The sequence below is a fragment of the Anoplolepis gracilipes genome, chromosome 7 (assembly GCF_047496725.1).
Source record: "Anoplolepis gracilipes chromosome 7, ASM4749672v1, whole genome shotgun sequence".
In the NCBI taxonomy this organism is placed as follows: Eukaryota; Metazoa; Arthropoda; class Insecta; order Hymenoptera; family Formicidae; genus Anoplolepis; species Anoplolepis gracilipes.
Window position 1 is genome coordinate 1875508 of NC_132976.1, and position 20856 is coordinate 1896363.

General features: G+C 30.4%; 2 protein-coding genes across 2 annotated transcripts; both read left to right on the forward strand.

Annotated features, from left to right (window-relative positions):
* Positions 1–408: 408 nt before the first annotated feature.
* On the forward strand, positions 409–5750 carry LOC140668241 (FERM, ARHGEF and pleckstrin domain-containing protein 1-like). The gene is made up of 11 exons (XM_072897084.1): positions 409–782; positions 2405–2607; positions 2691–2780; positions 2895–3270; positions 3348–3457; positions 3538–3678; positions 3756–3910; positions 4295–4419; positions 4507–4667; positions 4779–5038; positions 5161–5750. The coding sequence occupies exons 1-11, from the start codon at positions 530–532 to the stop codon at positions 5234–5236; spliced, it is 1950 nt and encodes a 649-aa protein (XP_072753185.1). The 5' UTR covers positions 409–529; the 3' UTR covers positions 5237–5750.
* A 7389-nt stretch (positions 5751–13139) lies between these two features.
* On the forward strand, positions 13140–19046 carry LOC140667506 (uncharacterized). Its single transcript, XM_072895530.1, has 12 exons — positions 13140–13145; positions 14071–14218; positions 14894–15442; positions 15726–15758; positions 16054–16215; positions 16331–16411; positions 16514–16750; positions 16974–17060; positions 17141–17242; positions 17335–17466; positions 17568–17721; positions 18699–19046. The coding sequence occupies exons 2-12, from the start codon at positions 14152–14154 to the stop codon at positions 18847–18849; spliced, it is 1755 nt and encodes a 584-aa protein (XP_072751631.1). The 5' UTR covers positions 13140–13145; positions 14071–14151; the 3' UTR covers positions 18850–19046.
* Positions 19047–20856: the final 1810 nt, after the last annotated feature.

Here is a 20856-nt window from a genome sequence, read left to right on the forward strand (position 1 = left end):
CCCCCGTTTGTAATTTGTGTAACACTTTTTGATCGTTTATCAATATACCGTACACTTGTTAACGCTATATATATATAATATAAATATAAATATATATATATATATATATATAAAAAATATATCTGTTTTACGCGGTGATTCTCCCCCGGTTAAGATGCGCCGTCTCGTCGATTGATCCGATCGTGTTCGAACGATATATCGGAGCGCAGAGCTCGGTGGAAGGACGTGGGGGAATTACCAGCGTCCCCGAAGGACGAGAGTGGTATTCCAAGCGTAGGGAAATCTATTGTACATTGATTATTGATACATTAATTATGATAACAATAAATTATATACAAAGTCAAAGGAACTTATATATCGGATCTGCGCCAGTAATTTCGCTTTAGTTTTTCTGGACAATTGGTTCTTTTCTCTCTCTCTCTCTCTCTCTCTCTCTCTCTCTCTCTTTTCAATTCGTTTTCCTCTCTCGTTTCCGTTTTCATTTTGTCCGTCCACGTGCGGTTAGACTGACGTTTTAATTTCGGACCCGATGTATGCGCGGTCCAGGTGGTTGGTCTCTGCATTTTTCTTCGTTTTATTACACAGCAATTTCTACGGATTGAATAGCCCGTTTCTCCCCGATATGCGATGCGACGTCCTTGTACTTTTCTTTCTTTCTTTCTTTTTCTATTTTTTTTTTTTTTTTTTTTTTTTTTTTTTTTTTTTTTTCTTCTTACTCTTCATACCGTATCTTTTTACCGCAATGCCGGATTCGTCGCTCGACCGGATAACAATATGTGTGAGTAATGCCCTTACAATGCCTGTCTGTAATTGTGGATATTACGATTTTTTTTTCTCTTCGTCGTTATATATATTTCATAATTCGTTTCGTTTAGTAGCACGAATTCCCATTTAGTCTGGGCTCTCTGTCGCATTTGCATCGCAGGCAGACAGTATCTTAAATTGCAGAAATTATTGCTAGGAAGAAGAATAAAATAATTGGACGATGAATATGGAGGATGTATGAGCTTGATAAAAATGACACTTTGTTCTTAGATATCGTAATAAATAAATGTGCGATGAAATATTTTTATAAGCATTTTGTTTATATGAGATTTTAAGGATTTTGGTGAAAATCAAAATATCCTTGGAATCATATACATGACTTTGTTGTTGTATAAGCCTGTGATGATGGCTTTTAATTAAAGCGCCAAAGGTCAAATATATATATATTGTCAAGGCTTTATTCATGCAAATGCGTCACTGCCCATACTCGTACATATTTCAATGATCTTTATACCATTAGTTTTGATGCAAAACATAAATAGAATAGAGCTTACTCCTAGATACGCTGTATAATATTCTTTTTTTTTTTTTTTTTTTTTTTTATTAAAGTACACAAATTTTATCGCATTCGTCAACTTCGTCTTTGACAAGTGAAAACTTGATCAAAGACTCGCTGCTTAAAAAGCTTTCCATTGCGAATATAACGGCGACCTCATCACAATGTTATTTCTGCATGCGATTTACATCGATGAACTATAGAATGTGTTATAAAGATATTTTTTTAGCATTAATTTTGTTTTTTTTTATAGCCGTTAATTTGCTTATTACTCGAAGCACATACGTTTATAGACGCGCTTAGGCATGAATTTATGTGGGAATGAAATTTTTCTCTCACATACATGTAATTTTGATTTCTTATTCATTTATTCGGAAGTGGCTTATTTGCATCTCACTTGTATATATTGTTTTTGTAGAAAAGATGGGATTTTTTATTCTCAGATTTTTCCGTTATACGGAAAATCACTGCACGTATCCCGCTCTGAAATTTTTGGAATTGTCAACCGCGAAACATGTGCCTTTATTTTGGTATAAATGCATTCCAGTTTTTATACCAATGCTTATCTCTTCGTATTATCACTAAAATGACCATTATTGTTAAGATACGATAGAACTCTTAGCACTCTATGATAAAAATATTAAGTGTAACAAAGAATTTTTAATATCGATGGTCAAAAAGCAGCGACCTATAATGATGTGTTTGCTGTAAATTTCACAATATCTGTTAATACATTGAAAGTATTACTGTTTCTCCGTGCATGTAGATTTTTACAAGAATAGTTTATGTAAACAATACAGATTTTATATAGTTATAGATACCATCTCGACTCACATGAAATAATTTTCCCGAAAGTTTTTTGTTATGTAAATCAATCATCGACATCTTTTCTTTTTGAGCGCAGCAGATATAATCATAATAAAAAAAAATGAAAATAAAAAAAAAGTATCACAGCATGCATATCAGGTCTTATATTTACATATTCAGATATCATTGACACCTTTATCATTTTATTTTTCTCATCTTTCCTTGTGTTTAGCAAAACTTTTCTCTTCCGATCGTCTGACTGAAATCTGCTTACAGATGTCGAAACCGGCAAGCAGGAGATATCTAATCAACGGGAAAACAATAATTCTGTATACACCGCTGAAAAATCTCCGGATAAGCGAGCGACGAATGGCGGGCTCGAGGTGAACAATGCGAGCGTCGTAAATTCGCCAGATCTCAGCCCAGTGAAAAATGTGCGAAATGGGGAAGCGGAGGAGACGGAAGTCAGAAAAACGAAGGTGAGTTTGTCGTTTATAAATTCGCTATCATTGTGTAATTTATTTTTTGATCTTTTAACAAAACTATTTTTCTTTTTGCTCAGAGATGGCCAACTGATAAAGCCTATTATATTGCCAAGGAGCTTCTCATGACAGAACGAACGTACAAGAAGGATTTGGATGTTATAAACGTGGTAAGTAAAAAGTTAATCCAGAGGACTAGCAAGAAATGTTCGAGAAAAAGGTAGCTCTTTAAAATGTTTGAAAAAATTCTCAATTCTAAATTTTCAAATTGTCTTTATACGCAGTGGTTCCGGGAGGAAGTTTCCAGGGAAGCAGAATTAGAAGGGGAATCGGTGGTTTCTCTCATCGAACTGCTTGCTGACGCGCACGGACCGTGCCTTCAAGAAATGGAGGCACGCCTGGCTCGCTGGGAGAGTAACGCTCGTCATAATATCGGCGACTTTCTGTACAATACTCTCTTGAATGTCCTGCCTCTCTACGACCAGTACCTTGAGAATCTAATTCCGGTGTTGGAGAAAATGGAATATTCTATGCGAACGTCGCGACGCTTCGATCAACTCTGCCGAGATTTCGAGTCGCAGAAGCACTGCTATCTCCCGTTGACCTCGTTCCTTTTGAAACCTTTGCAACGATTATTACATTATAACAATATTATCGACAGTGAGTGTGGATTAATATCGATTATCTAGTTTCCAATGTAACTCTAAAATTCTTATACGGTGATACTGCTCTTTTAGGATTATTAGACCATTATCCGAAAGACCATACCGATTTTGAGGATTGTTTGGCAGCGAGAGATAGACTCGGCGAGACGTTACTCGAAGGACTCACAATTATAAATCAAGCGGTGAGAGAAAATTATAACGTTGTGTATTATATGAAAATATAATATTTGAATAGTTTCTAATTTGCTTCTCATCATTGTAGGAAAACTTGGTACAATTATGCGAGATGCAACGAGATATTATTGGCTTTGACAATCTAGTGCAAGAAGGTCGAAGATTTATTAGACAAGGATGCCTACAGAAATATAGCCGTAAAGGTTTTCAACAGCGTATGTTCTTCTTGGTAAGTCTCTTTCGCATATTTCGCCTCAATTAGTGTGACATAACGTGACGAGATTAATTTCGCGTTTATTTTCACAGTTCTCGGACGTATTGTTGTATACATTCCGTACTCAACAACCAACGCAATGCTTCCGTGTGCATGGTCAACTACCATTGAAAGGAATGAAGATTCATGATGCAGATAATAAGACTGGGACGGATTTTGCGTTTATTATTGATGGACAAGGAAATCAGTGAGCATCAAGTTTTTTAAATTATATTGTATAGTTAAAAAGATAATAGTGAAGAGATACTAATGGTCGTTAAAAGGTCATGTTGTTATTGAGAAATCAACTAGCTCAACTGACCTGATTGAAGCATACATTTGATAAATTTACCGCGCATTTAAGCAGAATCTACAATAATGAAACAACACGCATGTATGTGTGATGACATGCAGTATCAAATCACTGCATGTACCATGCTTCATTATCATCTGGATACTGTTTAAGTGTATCAAGTCGCACGGTGTGTCCCCACGTTTTTTTTTTTTTTTTTTTTTTTTTTTTTTTTTTTTTTTTTACCTCGCGTTTAAAATTACACTTTTGTTAAATTTGAATCGTTTTTTGTTCCTGCAGATCGTTAACAGTTGCAGCAAGCAACGAAGAGGAGAAAGAGAGGTGGATAGAAGATTTGAACATGGCTATAACACAAGCTGATGCGACAGATGCGAAGATGCCGTATTTAAGTTTAAAGTCTTGTAGTAAGTGATAACTAAGCAAAACCAAAAGATTTTTCTACTGAATGAAAAAGATTCTGTGTTTAAACTTTCTCTTCCGTTATACAAAAGTTTTAGGTTCAGCCGATGAAGTGGGAGATGGTGTAGGATTAGAAGTAGACCGAACTAGTTGCGGAGGTGCCAAGGCCTCACAACGTAGCAATACTACAGTTCATGTTTGCTGGCATCGCAATACAAGTATTAGTTACAGCGATCAATTAAGAGCATTTCAGGTATGTTGAAATTGTGAGTTATATATGTATCACATATACAAGCACATTTTTTTCTATTGTGTGAGAGATTTGTATATTCTATATAAAAATTAATCAACATATGTTTCACAGAATCAGCTTAGTGGATTTCTTTTACGGAAATTCAAAAATAGCAATGGTTGGCAAAAACTTTGGGTTGTATTTACCAATTTTTGCTTATTCTTCTACAAGTCTCATCAAGATGACTTTCCCTTGGCTAGTTTGCCGTTATTAGGATACACTGTATCCACACCATCGGAAAAAGACGGGATTAATAAGGACTTCGTATTCAAGTTACAATTCAAGAATCATGTATATTTCTTCCGAGCAGAAAGTGATTATACTTTTGGAAGGTAAAAATGCGATACTCTAATAATTAAAAAAAATAGTTACATATAAATATATGATAATTATATATTTAAATTTTATCTCATCATGAATTTAAGAAAAGTATAATAAAATTTACATTTTTTAGATGGATTGAAGTCATTCAAAGTGCAACTCAACAGAATCATGTGGCCGCCAACATGAATGGAAAAGAAGAATATTAGAATAGAATCTATAATAACTAAATAATTATTAAGAAATGAACCATTTGTTAAGAAATTGTGCAGTATGATTTTCGAGAGAGATGGTACATAATGAAAAAGTCTAAATCTTTGGCCTTATTATACGTAAAATCAAAAATTGCGCATATGTGTACGTATTTCTGATAAAATTAATTAATTCTCTGGTAGAATAATTTATATTCAATTACATTTTTTACTTTTATGTAAATTATGAATTTTATATACTCGTAATATCTGCATTTATTTAAAACTAATATTTTTAACCGTAATTCTTTGATTATTTTATTTTTAGTCTTAAATTATTCTTAACTTAACTTAAATTATTCTTCTAGAGAACTTCATAATTTTGAAGACAGTTAAAACTTATAATACAAATAATAAAATATAACAAGAGAAATATAGAAAATTAGAAACAAAAGAGATTTTATGTACAAAGTGCAAAATTATTGCATATGTGATTTTTATGCTTTTAATACAAATTTAGAGAAAGAGAGAGAGAGAGAGAGAGAAAATAACTGACGTTAAAATATATTTGGTGACGAGAATCTCGATATTATGTCACAAATTTATGGAGAATATTATTCGTAAAAAGAGAATATATATATAAAAATAAATAAAAATTTGTAAATACATATTTACACATATATACCAGACGCATTTGTTTATAAATTTTTTATGAAAACTTTTTTATATCTGTTCTGTATTGAGCGATAATTTGCAATCGATCATAAAGTATACAATGTATTTTTAGACATTTTTTGTTTTTAATAACAAAGATTTTGTCATAAAATTTATACATTATATATAATTGATTAAGCCTGCACTATTATTCATTGTATATAAAACGGATATAACATTGTGTTAGAATTGTATCTATAAATATATTTACATTAGTACTTTTTTAAGACGCATTCTATTATATAACATAAGCAAAGGTTCGGTGATATCGCAAAAAATTATACGCGTATTAATATTGGACCAATTTTATAATTGAATCTATGTTTAACGATCTTAAACACTTGTTTTCAATAAGACAATAATTTTGCGCATTTTTTTCTTTTTATAAAATGTAATTTGTTTAAGTAGAATGCATAACGAAAGTAGTAAACCATAGGTATGCTATAAGAAGATTATAATTTTATTCAATTTTTAATAAATGGTGCCATCACGCTTTTTAGAACTCGTATATACGACGTATCTGCAAGGAAAGCGAAAGAAATTTTTTGTAAGATGGCACGATATATTACTATGTAACAATTTTTTTGCTATCTCTTTTGCGCAGCTTTTAAATGACAGTACAATCTGTCTAGCCTAAATAATAAATCAAAGAAATAAATAGTTATTAAGTTAGTTATTAAGTTAATTATTAAGTCATGATTTTAAATTGTATAAATATCTAAAAAAATGTGGAAATGTATCAATCTATTTGAATGCTTTTTTATCATCAGAAGACATTTAAAAAGAAACGTGTTTGGAATTTTTGTGTCATTTGGGGAGAGATTGTTGTGTAATTTAGATTATAGTTAATATATAACAGAAAAAAGAGAAAAGAGCTAGAGTTATATATATATATACATATACATACATATATATATATATATATATATATTGCCCAGTTAAAATAAAAAGCCATGAGTATACATTTAGAAATGTATAACCTTATAGGCTTTATGGAATGAAAACATCTATATAGAGATTTGTTCAAGATAAATCAGACTGGTTCTTAAACCTCAATTTTGCCTCATAAAATGTCTGATGTATAATACTTGCTGAGCATTCAACAATCTAACAAATAGTATAACATTGTTGTAATATTATGAGATTAATGTGAATAGGATATTTTCTCTGCTATCTTTTAATTTGCTTCGTCAAATTGGAAAATCATTATGAAACAATATTATGATTGAAGACAAAAAAATAAATATACAATTTCACTTTATAAAATTTATAGATTTAAATCAAAATACTTGCAATTAAGATAAAAATAAATTCGATATTAGCATAATAAAAAGTATGCTTGCTTCTCGTTTTAAGTGCAGAAGATGCAAATGAAAAAGGTAGATTTATATCTATAATAATAAAATTACGATATTATATAAATACAACAATGAAGTCAATAGAAAAGATTGTAGGAAATATACTATGTTCTAATAAAGTTAAAATATGTAGAGAATTTGCATGAGAACAAGATACAATATTTGAAACATAAACAACGGGTTAATTAAAAACGACCTGACTAGCCAAAATTATTCAATTTATTTACACGACGTTTCGACCATATGGTTGTGGTCCTTTTCAAGTGTAACTATAAAGAAAATAAATAAATAACGGATCAAACATTGATATATGGATACAATTTTTACCAGATTTTAGCCAAACAATACAACATAAAGGCGTCATAAAACTAGTCTACTCACACGTAAATTAAGAAAGAGATGAAAAAATCCAATGGGGCATGTTTAAAGGTAGAACATAATGATGGAATAATTAAATATGTCACTTAGTTAAAAACAATGGTTATAAATTTTGAGATGAACACAAACAAGGAGACACGTCATGTCAGCATGAGTTTTTTGAACAAAACTGTGAATATTTAAAAAGAAAAACAGTTCAAACGACCTTTATAATTTTGTCATAAATATTATTTAAATTTAAACATGCCCCATTGGATTTTTTCATCTCTTTCTTAATTTACGTGTGAGTAGACTAGTTTTATGACGCCTTTATGTTGTATTGTTTGGCTAAAATCTGGTAAAAATTGTATCCATATATCAATGTTTGATCCGTTATTTATTTATTTTCTTTATAGTTACACTTGAAAAGGACCACAACCATATGGTCGAAACGTCGTGTAAATAAATTGAATAATTTTGGCTAGTCAGGTCGTTTTTAATTAACCCGTTGTTTATAATCAAATACTAGCGACTTTAATAACTTATAAAATTATACAATATTTGCTATAATGGATAGATTATACAATATTGATTCTTTTACAGTAACTTATAAATTTTGGAAAATCGTTTTCTTAGTTTAACCAATATCGAAATAGTCTAATAGTATATATTTCAGATACATGTATCTTTCAGCGATAAAGCCATTGTATATTTCAAGAGGTACAGCTTTTTTTAAATTATTATTATTTTCTGCGTGACTAAGATAAACGAATAAATATAATATTATAATTATGTTCTATTATCAACATATTTTGTTGCAATAAACATATCAATAGAATTGCGAGCATCTTCTTTTTTTCTACTAATAATATTGAATATTTTCTAAGATATAGCTACTAATTCATTGACTTTTTTTATTTGACCAAACTTTCCACATATTTGATGTTATACTTTTTGTAATTTCTATCATTTGATTAATTTCTTTTATTAATTTATTAATTTCTATCTATTCTATAATAAATTATTAAGGAATGAAACTATTACTTTCAATGTAATACCACATGACAGAATTTTATTTACCATGTTCCTTCTAAAGCGGATATAATAAAAAAAACTGGTTTATAGAGTTGATTCTATATTACATGACTTATTCATTATTGACTGATTCGAAAGATATGAGATTCTTTATACAAGAAATATCTAGAAATCGTCGTACAGATTTTCACAGTCGATCTAAAATGAATTTATCTAATTAACAAAAATTTTTAATCAATATCTTGTAAAGCGCACAACACAAATAGAAAAGCATAATCAATTTTTTAAAAATACATAATAAAATCTTTTTCGATTAATTAAAAAAAATTATTTTATTAAAGATAAAAATATATATAATATATATATTACCTGTTTTATATGTATATAACTTGTTTAATCAATCTTTTTTTTAAAATAAAATTACATGTAATATTATATATTATATATGTAATATTATACATTTTTACATTTGATAGTTAGAAATATCCTGATTATTAAAATTGAGAATCGATCTTTTAGAAAATAACGTCACGTTACTTGGTTGAACTTTGTACAATAAATGAGTCTTAAGCGTATGATCGAAAAGAAAAAGAAAAAAATGTTATAATCATGTTTAGCCTCGCTCGAATGAAATGAGATACGCGCTCAAACCCAAACGCGTGTATCATACCACTCATGAGCGTGAGAAAAAAGCCAACAATTAGTAATATATGTTAAAACATTTTTAAATCGCTCAATTATTTTAATAAACTTAATGAGTTTCTTCATATCGTATACATTCTTACGATTATCATACATTGAAGATTTAATAAGCCTATGGCATGCTCATGAATATTTGTTGAAACATATACATATATACAGATTATAAATCAAAATGAGTATTATGATCTGAAAAATATACAAAAATTAATTATAAAATTAATTAATCTTTCTACAAGATTTCGTTGTCAAAAAACTCTCGGTCTCGAAAATTAGGATAATGTGCGTATGATATATTTTTTCTCTCTATTAATAAGGATATATTTTTCCATTATTTTTATGCATTGTAGTTTACACATATAATGGAATTGAACTTACAATTAGAATAATTTAATTAATAAAACATAAGCACAGATGTTTATAGTTGATTTAATTAATAAAAAACTTTTCATATATCTTGTAAAGCGCACAACATAAATAAAAAAACATAATTATAATGATTAAACGTAAATTAATATGGATTATAATTTAATTACACGTAAGAATTTATTTCATCGAAATTATTAAATGGATTATAATATATCGTATTTCTCATGTACTTTTTTATTTTTACCGTTTTGAAGATTATAATTATAATGCGTTTTAAAACGCATACATTGAGATATAAAGCTTTGCTTATTATCCATAATTCGTTTATAGTAACGCAAAAAGTGTATTATAGGAACAGTTAACTATGATGCTTCTGCAATTGATAATCATATCATTTGTAATAATTGATTTATCCGTTTTTATTAATTTTTCTTGCGTGTACGCGTCTGTTGGAGCTAATTTTCTCGCCGGAAATTGAAAAACTAGAAATAATCACGGTATTTCCATTTCAGATCTTATGTTTCAAGGAAAACAATGCATAGAATTCCCGCGGTTTATTCCAAGACATTCAAGATGATCAACGATATTCGACAATTGCTTCTTTAATATCAGTAAAGACGATCGCTTATAATGAACGAAGAAAAGCTGACGTTTTTGACACTTTATTACTGTCCATATATAGCATGAAGTAATAAATTTATTCATCGATCGTAATCCTAATCATTAATCGCTAATCACACATCGCATATTACATATGCATAATATTATATAATGAAATATTTTTCTTTAACTCGAAGACTAAAGAAAAATTTAGTTTCAAGGTAATTATTTGTCTGTATTCATCTTTTGAGAATTCAGAAGAAATCACGTGTAACAATAAAATAATATGGAAAATTTATAGATTTAATCTTTCTATGAATTCAAATTAAAAAAATTTTTTATTTTTCTATTTTTATTTAATTTTTTATTCAAAATTAGAAAAATTCCGATTGATTATTTTTATATGAGTATACGAGGTAAAGGCGATATATTATATAAAAAATATTGTGTTTTACTATTTACGGTTAGATAAATAATTTATGAAATTGCATACTTTAAAAAAATTATTTTCAACGTGTATTCATATATCTATAATATTATTTCCTTATCATAAACGCACACATTTTTTCGTTATTTAAAAATAGTGAAATATAACGAAGGTTATCATACATTCATTTGATACAAACGAATGACGACTTGCGGATTGAGAAAAGCAATCGCGTGTGATTAGTTCACTAAACAAATATTTCTCCTCGTATGTCTCATTTACTATGTGCCAAGTATGCAAATTATAACTCGGTACAAGTAAATTAAAAAAAAAAAAAAGACCGATGACGGAAGAGAGATTAACTATCGCTAAACTCTTTTAATTATACGCATTACTTCTAAGTATTATTACTTCTAAGTAAAAAAATTAGCGTAATCTTTTAAATTAATTAAGATGCTGTTTTTCATTTGATTTAATTCCAATAATATATCAAATTGTAGAAATATTATGATTCACAAAATTCTTAGAAAATAATTTAAAAATCTAGCTTCTTTATATCTTTTTAGTTATTCTGACATATTTTATTAATTTAAAATTAGTAACCGAATCATTTTACATTACAAATCAACCAACTATTGATGAAACGATGGTATTTCATAAAAGTTTGCATAATTGATTCCTATAACTCTGAGAAACTTGTGGTTGTAACATATTGCAATAGTTTTACAACATAAACACAAGAGCACTTTATCTTTCATAGAGATATCGAGAATATACGCTTTACAGTTGATCTTTTAATTTATATCTTAATTCGTCTTCTTAATGTAAACTTTATGGAACATGTGTATATTTCGTAAGAAAAATAGATATGCATTGTGCAAAATTATTTTAAACCTAAATAAACTGCATAATTTATGTAATATATTTATACATAAATTATGTTTTATTGGTTATTTTTTTTTATTAGAAATCAAATGAAAATCTATAAGGAATTCTTTAATAAATTTAAAGAAATTTTGATGTTTTTATATATCGTAATATTGTACTTATATATTATAGAGAAATATTTTATGCTATACCCCCGCTTGTTTATGTTACATTCTTGATAATATGTAATTAATGTCATGTTACATACAAGTAATTTTTATCACTTATATCCTGTAAAATCACTTTTTTAATAGCAATACAAATGCGACTTTTATCAAGACTATATTCAATTTTAATATCCTGTAATAATAAATCGAATATATTACATATTTTATTAGTGTATTAATTTGTCTTTTAATGCACAATAATATTTTAATATAATACTAATCTGCATCAGATATATTGATAAAATAACTTTTCAATTATATGTATAAAATACAAAAGAAGGCTTCGTATCAGTATAGGCCTCCTTACTGGACATGTGGCCCTTCTCTACAACTTGGTCTAGCCGAAAAGAATACCGGTTATGTGGCGAAGATAAAGAAGAGATAAAGATACATATACTATATCACTGCCTCTCCCTTGTACTAAAAAGGTACAAACATCTGGGATACATGTTCCTAGATCCCCAAAATTTACACAAAATGAAGGTCAATGACTTATGTAGCCTGGCTGAGCAAGCTGGGCTGACAATGTAACAACCTCCTGTAACAACCTCCATAAACCAACGGGATCACAGAGGATCTTCCAGATCTAGGTGACATAACAGGGATTCTTCTAATCCCACCCGTTCCTTAATTACTACTACTACTACTACTACTACTACTACTGTATAAAATATTAAAAATATTAGAAGTATAATAAAAAAATATAATAAAATATAAGAAATATTGCAACCGTCTGAACTGAGGACTTCATCCGGATGGATGCCGCGTGTTTGGACAGCGTGATGCCGACGTTTCGTAAACGTTGCAGTTTGCATCTTCAGGGCTGAGAGCTCCGATACTGAGCTCTCTTGAGTTAAGGTCTTTGTGTCTTGTGAGAGGTATTTTGTCTACGGGAAAAATATTTTTCTATATCTTGTGAGAGGTATTTTATCTACGGGAAAAGTATTTTTAAGTCCTCAGTTCAAACGATTCTAATGACCGCGAAAGCCTCAAGATTAGAAATATCACAATCTTAATTCTTTTTTTACGACATTAGTTAACAATTTCTAATTACTTAATTTATAAATTATAAGTCTCCAAAGTAAACAATAAGCAGTAAAATTTATAATAATCAAGAAAATAAATATATTTAATTAAATTTTAGATCAAAAATAATATATATATATATGTTTGTGTGAATTCTATGTGTTTAATATAAATTTTTTTCTCTTTATGTTATACCGATTGTATTCTTCGTCATATATCATCGAGTATTTTGTGAAAATAGAAAGATCGTAATTATCACTCTGATAAAATAATTATGTATTATTAGTGATTATAACACAGGTGATAAATCTTTAAAATGACATTGAAGTTCATCGAGAAAAATCCGCTGGAAGCTGCAAATGGCCTTCGTAAAACACTTTGTATTATCAATTTATTGTTCGATGTGTCATCTCCAGAAATTGTTTGACAACTAATCATTAAACCATTGGCAATGTCAATGACCAATTCCACTCTTATTGAGTGACGCTTTTTTATATTAGTCTTCATGTTTGAGCAGCGTTTAATTCATAATAAGTTATAGACCGTAGGCACTTATTTTACATTATATAAATAACTAACATTGATACATGTATAATACATTGTGTTTATAACAATAGTTCGCCATACGTAGTGACAATGCAATGATAATCACAAGAGAAAGTTTCTTTGTCTATACGACTGTTACCTGTCAATACATTAAATCTTGTTTCAATAACTGTCTATATTACTTGGCCTTCATAAGCATCGTTTATTTGAGAGAATCGTATAATAGTGTACTTCTTTGCTATAAATAACTTTACCAAAGTGAAAAATCCTTCTGTTTCTCATATTTCTCTGAAAAGAAGCATAATCTATGCGATACTAAAATTATTGTTTTATAAATAATTTTCAGGAGAAATTTATTCGAATATACTTGATATATTCTTTTGTTTAAAATCTTTTATTTTATCAATTTATTCTTTACATTATTTTGTGTTATTTAATAGTTTTAAAGTACCAGTTTATCAATGTCAATCTCAAAATAAACAAAAGTGAGAAGATCTACGATGACAAACCCGCGTGGATTCCCGTTCAGGATATATCCATCCGATTACCTTAGCCTTGGCTATGCATTTTTTTGCTCCTGTTGTTTCTCAATCCGACGAACGTTCAGCGAAAAAGCCGGTGTTTTAGGAAAGAACGAGCGGCCAAGGTGGGGGACAAGATATAAAGACTTGGGAACTGCCGCCGATCGGGATAGAAGCAGATATCGTCATGTGGCAGCATCGGACAATCGGCCTTTTGGCCTTACTACTGTTTGCAGCATGTGTCCAAGCACGAGGTAAGTTACTTTCGAATTTGTATCAACATCTTGTCACCATCATTAACAGCCTCATTTCTTTTTACATATTTTACTTTTATCATTTTTATTGAGAAAAAAAACGAGAGAAGAATTTTGAGCTGTAAGGCGTCAAAATAAGCCTGACCGTTTCCTTCATTTAAAAAAAAAAAATTGATACTCTCAGTATCCGAGATTTAATGCGCAAGATGACAATTCTTGTTTTTAAGATTTTAAACTATTATTAATAATTGATATTTTTTTCGTGACATAACGCGTCTTCCTTTTTGTAGCTTTGCGAACGTTTCTTGCTTTCAAAGAAGACTCATAGAAATAAGAAATAGGCACGTAAAATAATTTAAATTTTCCTTTGTAAAGAAATCGATAACAGATAATCTTAAATACAGAAATTATAGTTACAACTACTACAGATAATTCGTGCACTTGAACTCTGACTCAAGATAATCGATTATTTTGCTTAATGTATACATAATTTCCTGTAAACATTAAGCGATTACTTACTCTTCAATACAAGTTTGGAAGAGGAGAATTCATGTAGAAAGTATCATAAGAAATCTATGAATATATCATATGACATCAACATGATTAAAGTTATTTTTCAACTATTTATGTTAACGTTGAGGGCATAAAAAATCATTCTCTCGATTTGTATTCCAGAAGTCGAATTACTGCGTCCGAAGCGTTACAGTGGAGGATCATACGCCTCCAGCAGTGCCAGCAGTTCGGCCAGCGCAAGTTCTTATGGCGGTGGTAGCAGTTTCTCCAAATCCGATGCTCAAGCTGTCGGTAGTGCTTCAGCAGGTGCTCAGTCCTCGGCATTAGCGAACGCGGGTGGATATGGAGGTAGCGGTGGTCATGGTGGTTTAGGAGGCGGCAGTGGTGGTCTAGGAGGCGGCAGTGGTGGTCTAGGAGGAGGCAGTGGTGGTTTAGGAGGCGGCAGTGGTGGTCTTGGAAGTGGTGGATACGGAGGCGGCAGTCATGGTGGATACGGAGGCAGCGGTGGTGGTTTAGGAGGCGGTAGTGGTGGTCTTGGAAGTGGTGGATACGGAGGCGGCAGTCATGGTGGATACGGAGGCGGTGGTCATGGTGGTGGATACGGAGGCGGCGGTGGTGGTTTAGGAGGTGGCAGTGGTGGTCTTGGAAGTGGTGGATACGGGAGCGGCGGTCATGGGGGATATGGAGGCGCCGGAGCCAGTACTGGTAGCGGTGAATATCTTTATCGTAACTTTATCGATTTATCTTTTGCTCTTATAATTTATTGTTTATATTATTACTATTTTCTTGTTTTTTATATTTATCATATTTTTTGTTGATAAAAAGTTACTTATATTATTATATCAATATGTTATGTGACAACTGAATGATTAAATGTATAATTGCACGCATAATTTGATTTCTTATTGATATTATCTCTAAATATCTTATTTAAAAATAATTGTAACTATTTATTTAATATTTAATATATAATATATTATGTAAATGTTTTTAGGATTCGGACACAATGGAGGCTATGGTAGTAGTGGTAAGTCTATAATCAATTAGAATTTATTAATCCTCTCACATAGACCTATATACTAATGTACATATACTAATGTTACGTAGAAAAGAATAATTCCGTAAACTATATAATCTCTTATTTAAAAAAAAAATGCTTCTGCTTTTAGTTTTTGCTATAATAATTATTTTTTATAATTTAATAAAAGCATTTACATAACTTACTTTGATTAAGATATATGATTTAATAATATATATTTCAAATATACATTTTGCTATTTCCATTTTAACATACAACAAATTAGCAATCTATACACTTCTAGGTAGTGGTGGTTATGGTGGAGGGAGTGGAGTTAGTAAAGTTAGTGGAGGTCTTGGCGGTGGTAGTGGTGGTTATGGTGGAGGAACTTCTGGTGCCGGAGGCTACGGTGGAAGTAGCGCCGGTGCCGGCAGTTATGGTGGTAGCGGCTCCTTAGGTAGTGGTCGTAAGTGAATGTTTGAATAGATTTTCTGCAATAATTTACATTAGAATTTATATTATATTAGAATTTATTTGACGAACTATTCTTGATTTTTATATCTTTGACATACTTTTGTTAGACGATAGCTCCGGTACCGGAAGCGGTGGAAGTAGTGCCGGTGCCGGCAGTTATGGTGGTAGCGGCTCCTTAGGTGGTGGTCGTAAGTGAATATTTGAATAGATTTTCTGCAATAATTTATATTAGAATTTATTTGACGAACTATTCTTGATTTTTATATCTTTGACATATGTACTTTTGTTAGACGGTAGCTCCGGTACCGGAAGCGGTGGTTATGGTGGAGGAACTTCTGGTGCCGGAAGCTACGGTGGAGGTAGCACCGGTAGCGGCAATTATGGCGGAAGTGGCTCCTTAGGTGGTGGTCATGGTGGTGGTCATGGTGGCTCCGGAGGATACGGTAGTGGTGGTAGTGGTGGTTATGGTAGTGCTGGTGCTAACGCAGGTAGTAGTGCCGGAAGTGGTGGTTACGGTGGAAATGGTCGTAAGTGAATATATATATATATATGTAATAGATTTTCTATAATAGTTTATTAGAATCTGATGAAATATTCTTGATTTTTATATTTTTCGTATATTTATTTTAATAAACCGTCCAATAACTTTTGAAACTTCATAAGATAATATTTCACTTTTCTTGTTTCTATGCATATTTATAAATAATATAATTTAATGAAAAATGAGCATATGTTATTTTTTGTAATAAGAATTGGGAGGGCTTGGAGGTGACTCCGGTTTTGCTGGCGGATCTGGCGGTAAATGGAGCGGCGGAGGCGGAGGAAGTGGTTTGGGAGGTAATTTAAATAAAAAGAATTAAACGTAACTACAGATTTAAAATTTGAAGAAAGTTGTTAGTTACATAGAAATTAATTAGGATATGGAGGTAGCGGACACGGTGGCGCAGGAGGTGTCGGCGGAGGTTTGGGTGGTGGACATGGAGGCGGAGGAAGCTTGGGCGGATATGGCGTAGGTGGAGGTAATTTGATCAAAAAGAATAAAGATTCAAAATTTGAACAAAATATTGTTACTTACTTATTGTTAGAAACTAAATTTGCGATTATATTGTAGGTGCGGGACACGGAGGAGGCTTAGGTAGCGGACATGGTGGCGCAGGAGGATTAGGTGGAGGTTTAGGAAGTGGTTTGGGTGGTGGACACGGTGGACATGGAGGAGGCTTGGACGGATATGGCGGAAGTGGAGGTAATTTGAATAAAAAGAAATGAGGAATAAATTTCAAAATTTGAAGAAGGTTGACTAAGCTTAGATATTAAATTTTGATTATGCTGTAAATGATATTCTAGGTGGATGTGCTGGAGGATGCGGTGTTGGTAGCGGCGCAGCAAGTGCTCAAGCAAGCGCTAGTGCAAACGCTGGTGCTGCAGGTACCGGAGGATACGGAGGTCACGGAGGTTCCGTAGGTCCCGCAGGTTACGCAGGTCACGGATCAGGAGTAGAGTATGTATTATTAAATATACAAATATATAAATTCTAGACATTAAGTAAGAGATATTTCGATCCTGAGATCATTTTCGATTTTAATTGCCTATAACTTTCGAATAGCATTGATATACTTTGACATTTTTTGTCAAATATATAATAAAAAAGGATTTAAAAGAAATATCGATTTTGCAAATGTCTTTCGGAGAATTTATTATTAATATTACGAATTATATATATGGGATGCCTCGAATATTCTAAGAAGGATAATTATGATGTTTCGACATTGTATAATGACATCAGAATTTTGTATGCGGTAAAATTAATTTGCGTAAGTTTTTCTAACAGTAGAATAGCTTTCAAGGTAAACAGGCTTCGAGAGAGAATGCTTCCGTAACTCCCGTTCGTCATACAATTGATGATATGCAAATTATGCTTGATTATGGAAATCAACAAGACATATTAATTTTTTTAACACATGCACCTTGGATGAAACATAAAAGAACAAAAATAACCCTAAGTAACAACTATAAATAGTATCATTTCTTACATTTTGTACAGTTTTCATAAAATTCTCCATTTTTTAAAGTTATTTAATAAGTTTTTAAAAATAATTTTGTTAGTTTTTTATTTACATAAAATTGTGATGCAATTATGCTAAAAGAGTTAAAAGTGATAAAAAAACAATGTTGAAAAAGGAAATAGAAAATGTGCCTAATGTAAAATATATTCTACACAAATAACACACCAGAAATTATTCTACGATATATTAATAAAAAATACAATTCTATTTTTAGTTCTGACTTCTCAAGGTTTAATATCTTCCTCTGAAAAATATTTTTCAATAAGACAAACATTATTGTAATGTAATATTAGTATCATATTTGAAAGTATATATTATTATATAGCCAGATGAATAAATAATTGGATAGATAATTTTTTGACAATTATTTAATTTACGTTTAGAATTTTATCAAATGTTTCTTTGTTTATAGTTTATTCTCCCGCATTGGTGATACCGAAGAAGGTGCGGACAAGAGTGGCACTGTGGAAGGTGCCAAAGGTGTTTACAGCAGCAGCTCAGCTAATATAGACGATAGTGGTAAAGGTTCTTATTCCGTGAAAGCGGGTAAAATTCCGGCGTAAAATTTTATATTTATAATTTTTGAAATTAAATGTTAAATCTTTTTGATAATCGACGCGTATATTAGCTGTAATTATAATTATATTTTGTCACATAAATATAGTACAACTAAATATATAGCATCTATGTTTTATTTACTTTGTAATTATCAGAAAAATGATCCAGCGTCTGAAAAAAATAAATTTTTACTTATATTATATATTTTTTGTGATTTATTTATATTTAAAAAAATCCTATATTTAAGAAAAAGGAAATATATTGCTGCAATATGTACTAAGTATATAGTGCTATAAATTCTTTTAAATAATCATTTTACTAAGTCTATATGAAGTCGTAACGTCTCTACAAAATCAAATAATCATATATTCCGCCATTTACTGAAATTATCTGCTAGTTAATGATGTTTTGATTAACCAGGGAAACTTGTTTCTGATTCTTATCATCAACAAATGCTCGATGTAATTTATTTATCACGTTGCACAACAGTGATTATGAAAGTTGAATTTTCAATCGCGATGTGTTCGTAACGTTTGTCGGGTTACACATACGTTATATTTTACCATTACTCGTAATATAAAAATTATATCTCTACTTGAGAAAAAAAATTACATAGTGGATAAAACTCTCTGGCGATGATATATTTAACTTTAAAGACTCAAAAACATATATCTTGCGTGCTCATCTCTTTGTATTCATCTCTCATAAATAATTCACGACAATCTTTTATGCATGCGGGAATTTGTGTCTACCAAAGTATATCGATGACATAAACGGAATTTCCCCGAAATGATATATTTTATTTATTTTTGCATGCACCACTCCCAGCTATCATTTCTTTTCTTTTTTTCGACATTTATTGTGACACGAAAATACTTATTCACAAAACGTAATAAATAAATAAATAAATAAATTTTATGACGAAAATTTCTTTTCAAGATTTCTTTGCGTTGATCGATTTAACACGTCGTGTAAACAAAGACGAAATAAATTATATAAAAGAAATAACGCCTAATATACGCCTGTTTATATATAATAAATAATAATGCTACACATGGATTAAATTTACTGACAATAAATAAATTGTGTGTATTTTATTATCTGCTTATATAAGAAATAAAGTGTATTATTGATAAATTTGATAATGCTGTTCATGAATATAGCATACAATAGATATTTATATATAGTATATTCACCTCTTTGTGAAAATAGAGTGCGATTTTTTGTAAACTACGTAAATTAAATATTAATACGTATTAACGATGTAAATAAAATATTATCTATTTTAAATAATATATTTTTAATATCCTTTTTTTATACTTATATACAATATTTTTATTTAAATAGAATTTTAAATACAATTATTTTAAATTTTATCCAACATTAATCCATATACTATTGTTCCAACTCAACATATAACAAAAATAATTGACATGGAGAAAGAAATATTCACACCGTGCACTAGTACTGATTCTGGCGAAGAAATTGTTATTGTAGATATAGCTGGACGATTTCCAGATTCACAAATAATATGAATGAATCAGTTACGAGAAAATTTATTTAAAAAAGTTAATCTTCTTAAAATAAATCACGGTCGATGGGAAAAATGTAATTACAATTTATAGTTTTACATTTATTTGTGATTGGTTTTAATGTAAAATATACGTTCTTTTCTTCAATAACATATAGTTGTGTGTTACGAAGGAATATACATATTTTTAATTAAAATGTGTGAGACATTAAAAATATATTATAATTTGTCAACAGAAATATTTTTCAATGTAAACATATATGTATTTATATAAGGACGAGTGTGGCTACGAACGCTGCGTCGTCGACTGCGAACCGACAGAACGTGGATTCGAATCCACTGAGGAACCCATATGCCTCTACGAGGTTTTTTCATGGGAATAAGTCTCACTATATTAGTGGCAGATTTTATATAACCCATGAAAAGGATGGTATGAGTAGATTTCTCATACAATATCCATATGCATCAAATAATGCAGCAT

Bases quoted from the DNA above. Each gene is read 5' to 3' on its own strand.
- LOC140668241 (XM_072897084.1), top strand. From the start codon at position 530: ATGTATGCGCGGTCCAGGTGGTTGGTCTCTGCATTTTTCTTCGTTTTA. The intron at 3,679-3,755 runs GTAAGTCTCTTT...TTATTTTCACAG, and splicing joins AACAGCGTATGTTCTTCTTG to TTCTCGGACGTATTGTTGTA. The intron at 3,911-4,294 runs GTGAGCATCAAG...TTGTTCCTGCAG, and splicing joins ATTGATGGACAAGGAAATCA to ATCGTTAACAGTTGCAGCAA.
- LOC140667506 (XM_072895530.1), top strand. From the start codon at position 14,152: ATGTGGCAGCATCGGACAATCGGCCTTTTGGCCTTACTACTGTTTGCA. The intron at 14,219-14,893 runs GTAAGTTACTTT...TTTGTATTCCAG, and splicing joins AGCATGTGTCCAAGCACGAG to AAGTCGAATTACTGCGTCCG. The intron at 17,061-17,140 runs GTAATTTAAATA...GAAATTAATTAG, and splicing joins CGGAGGAAGTGGTTTGGGAG to GATATGGAGGTAGCGGACAC.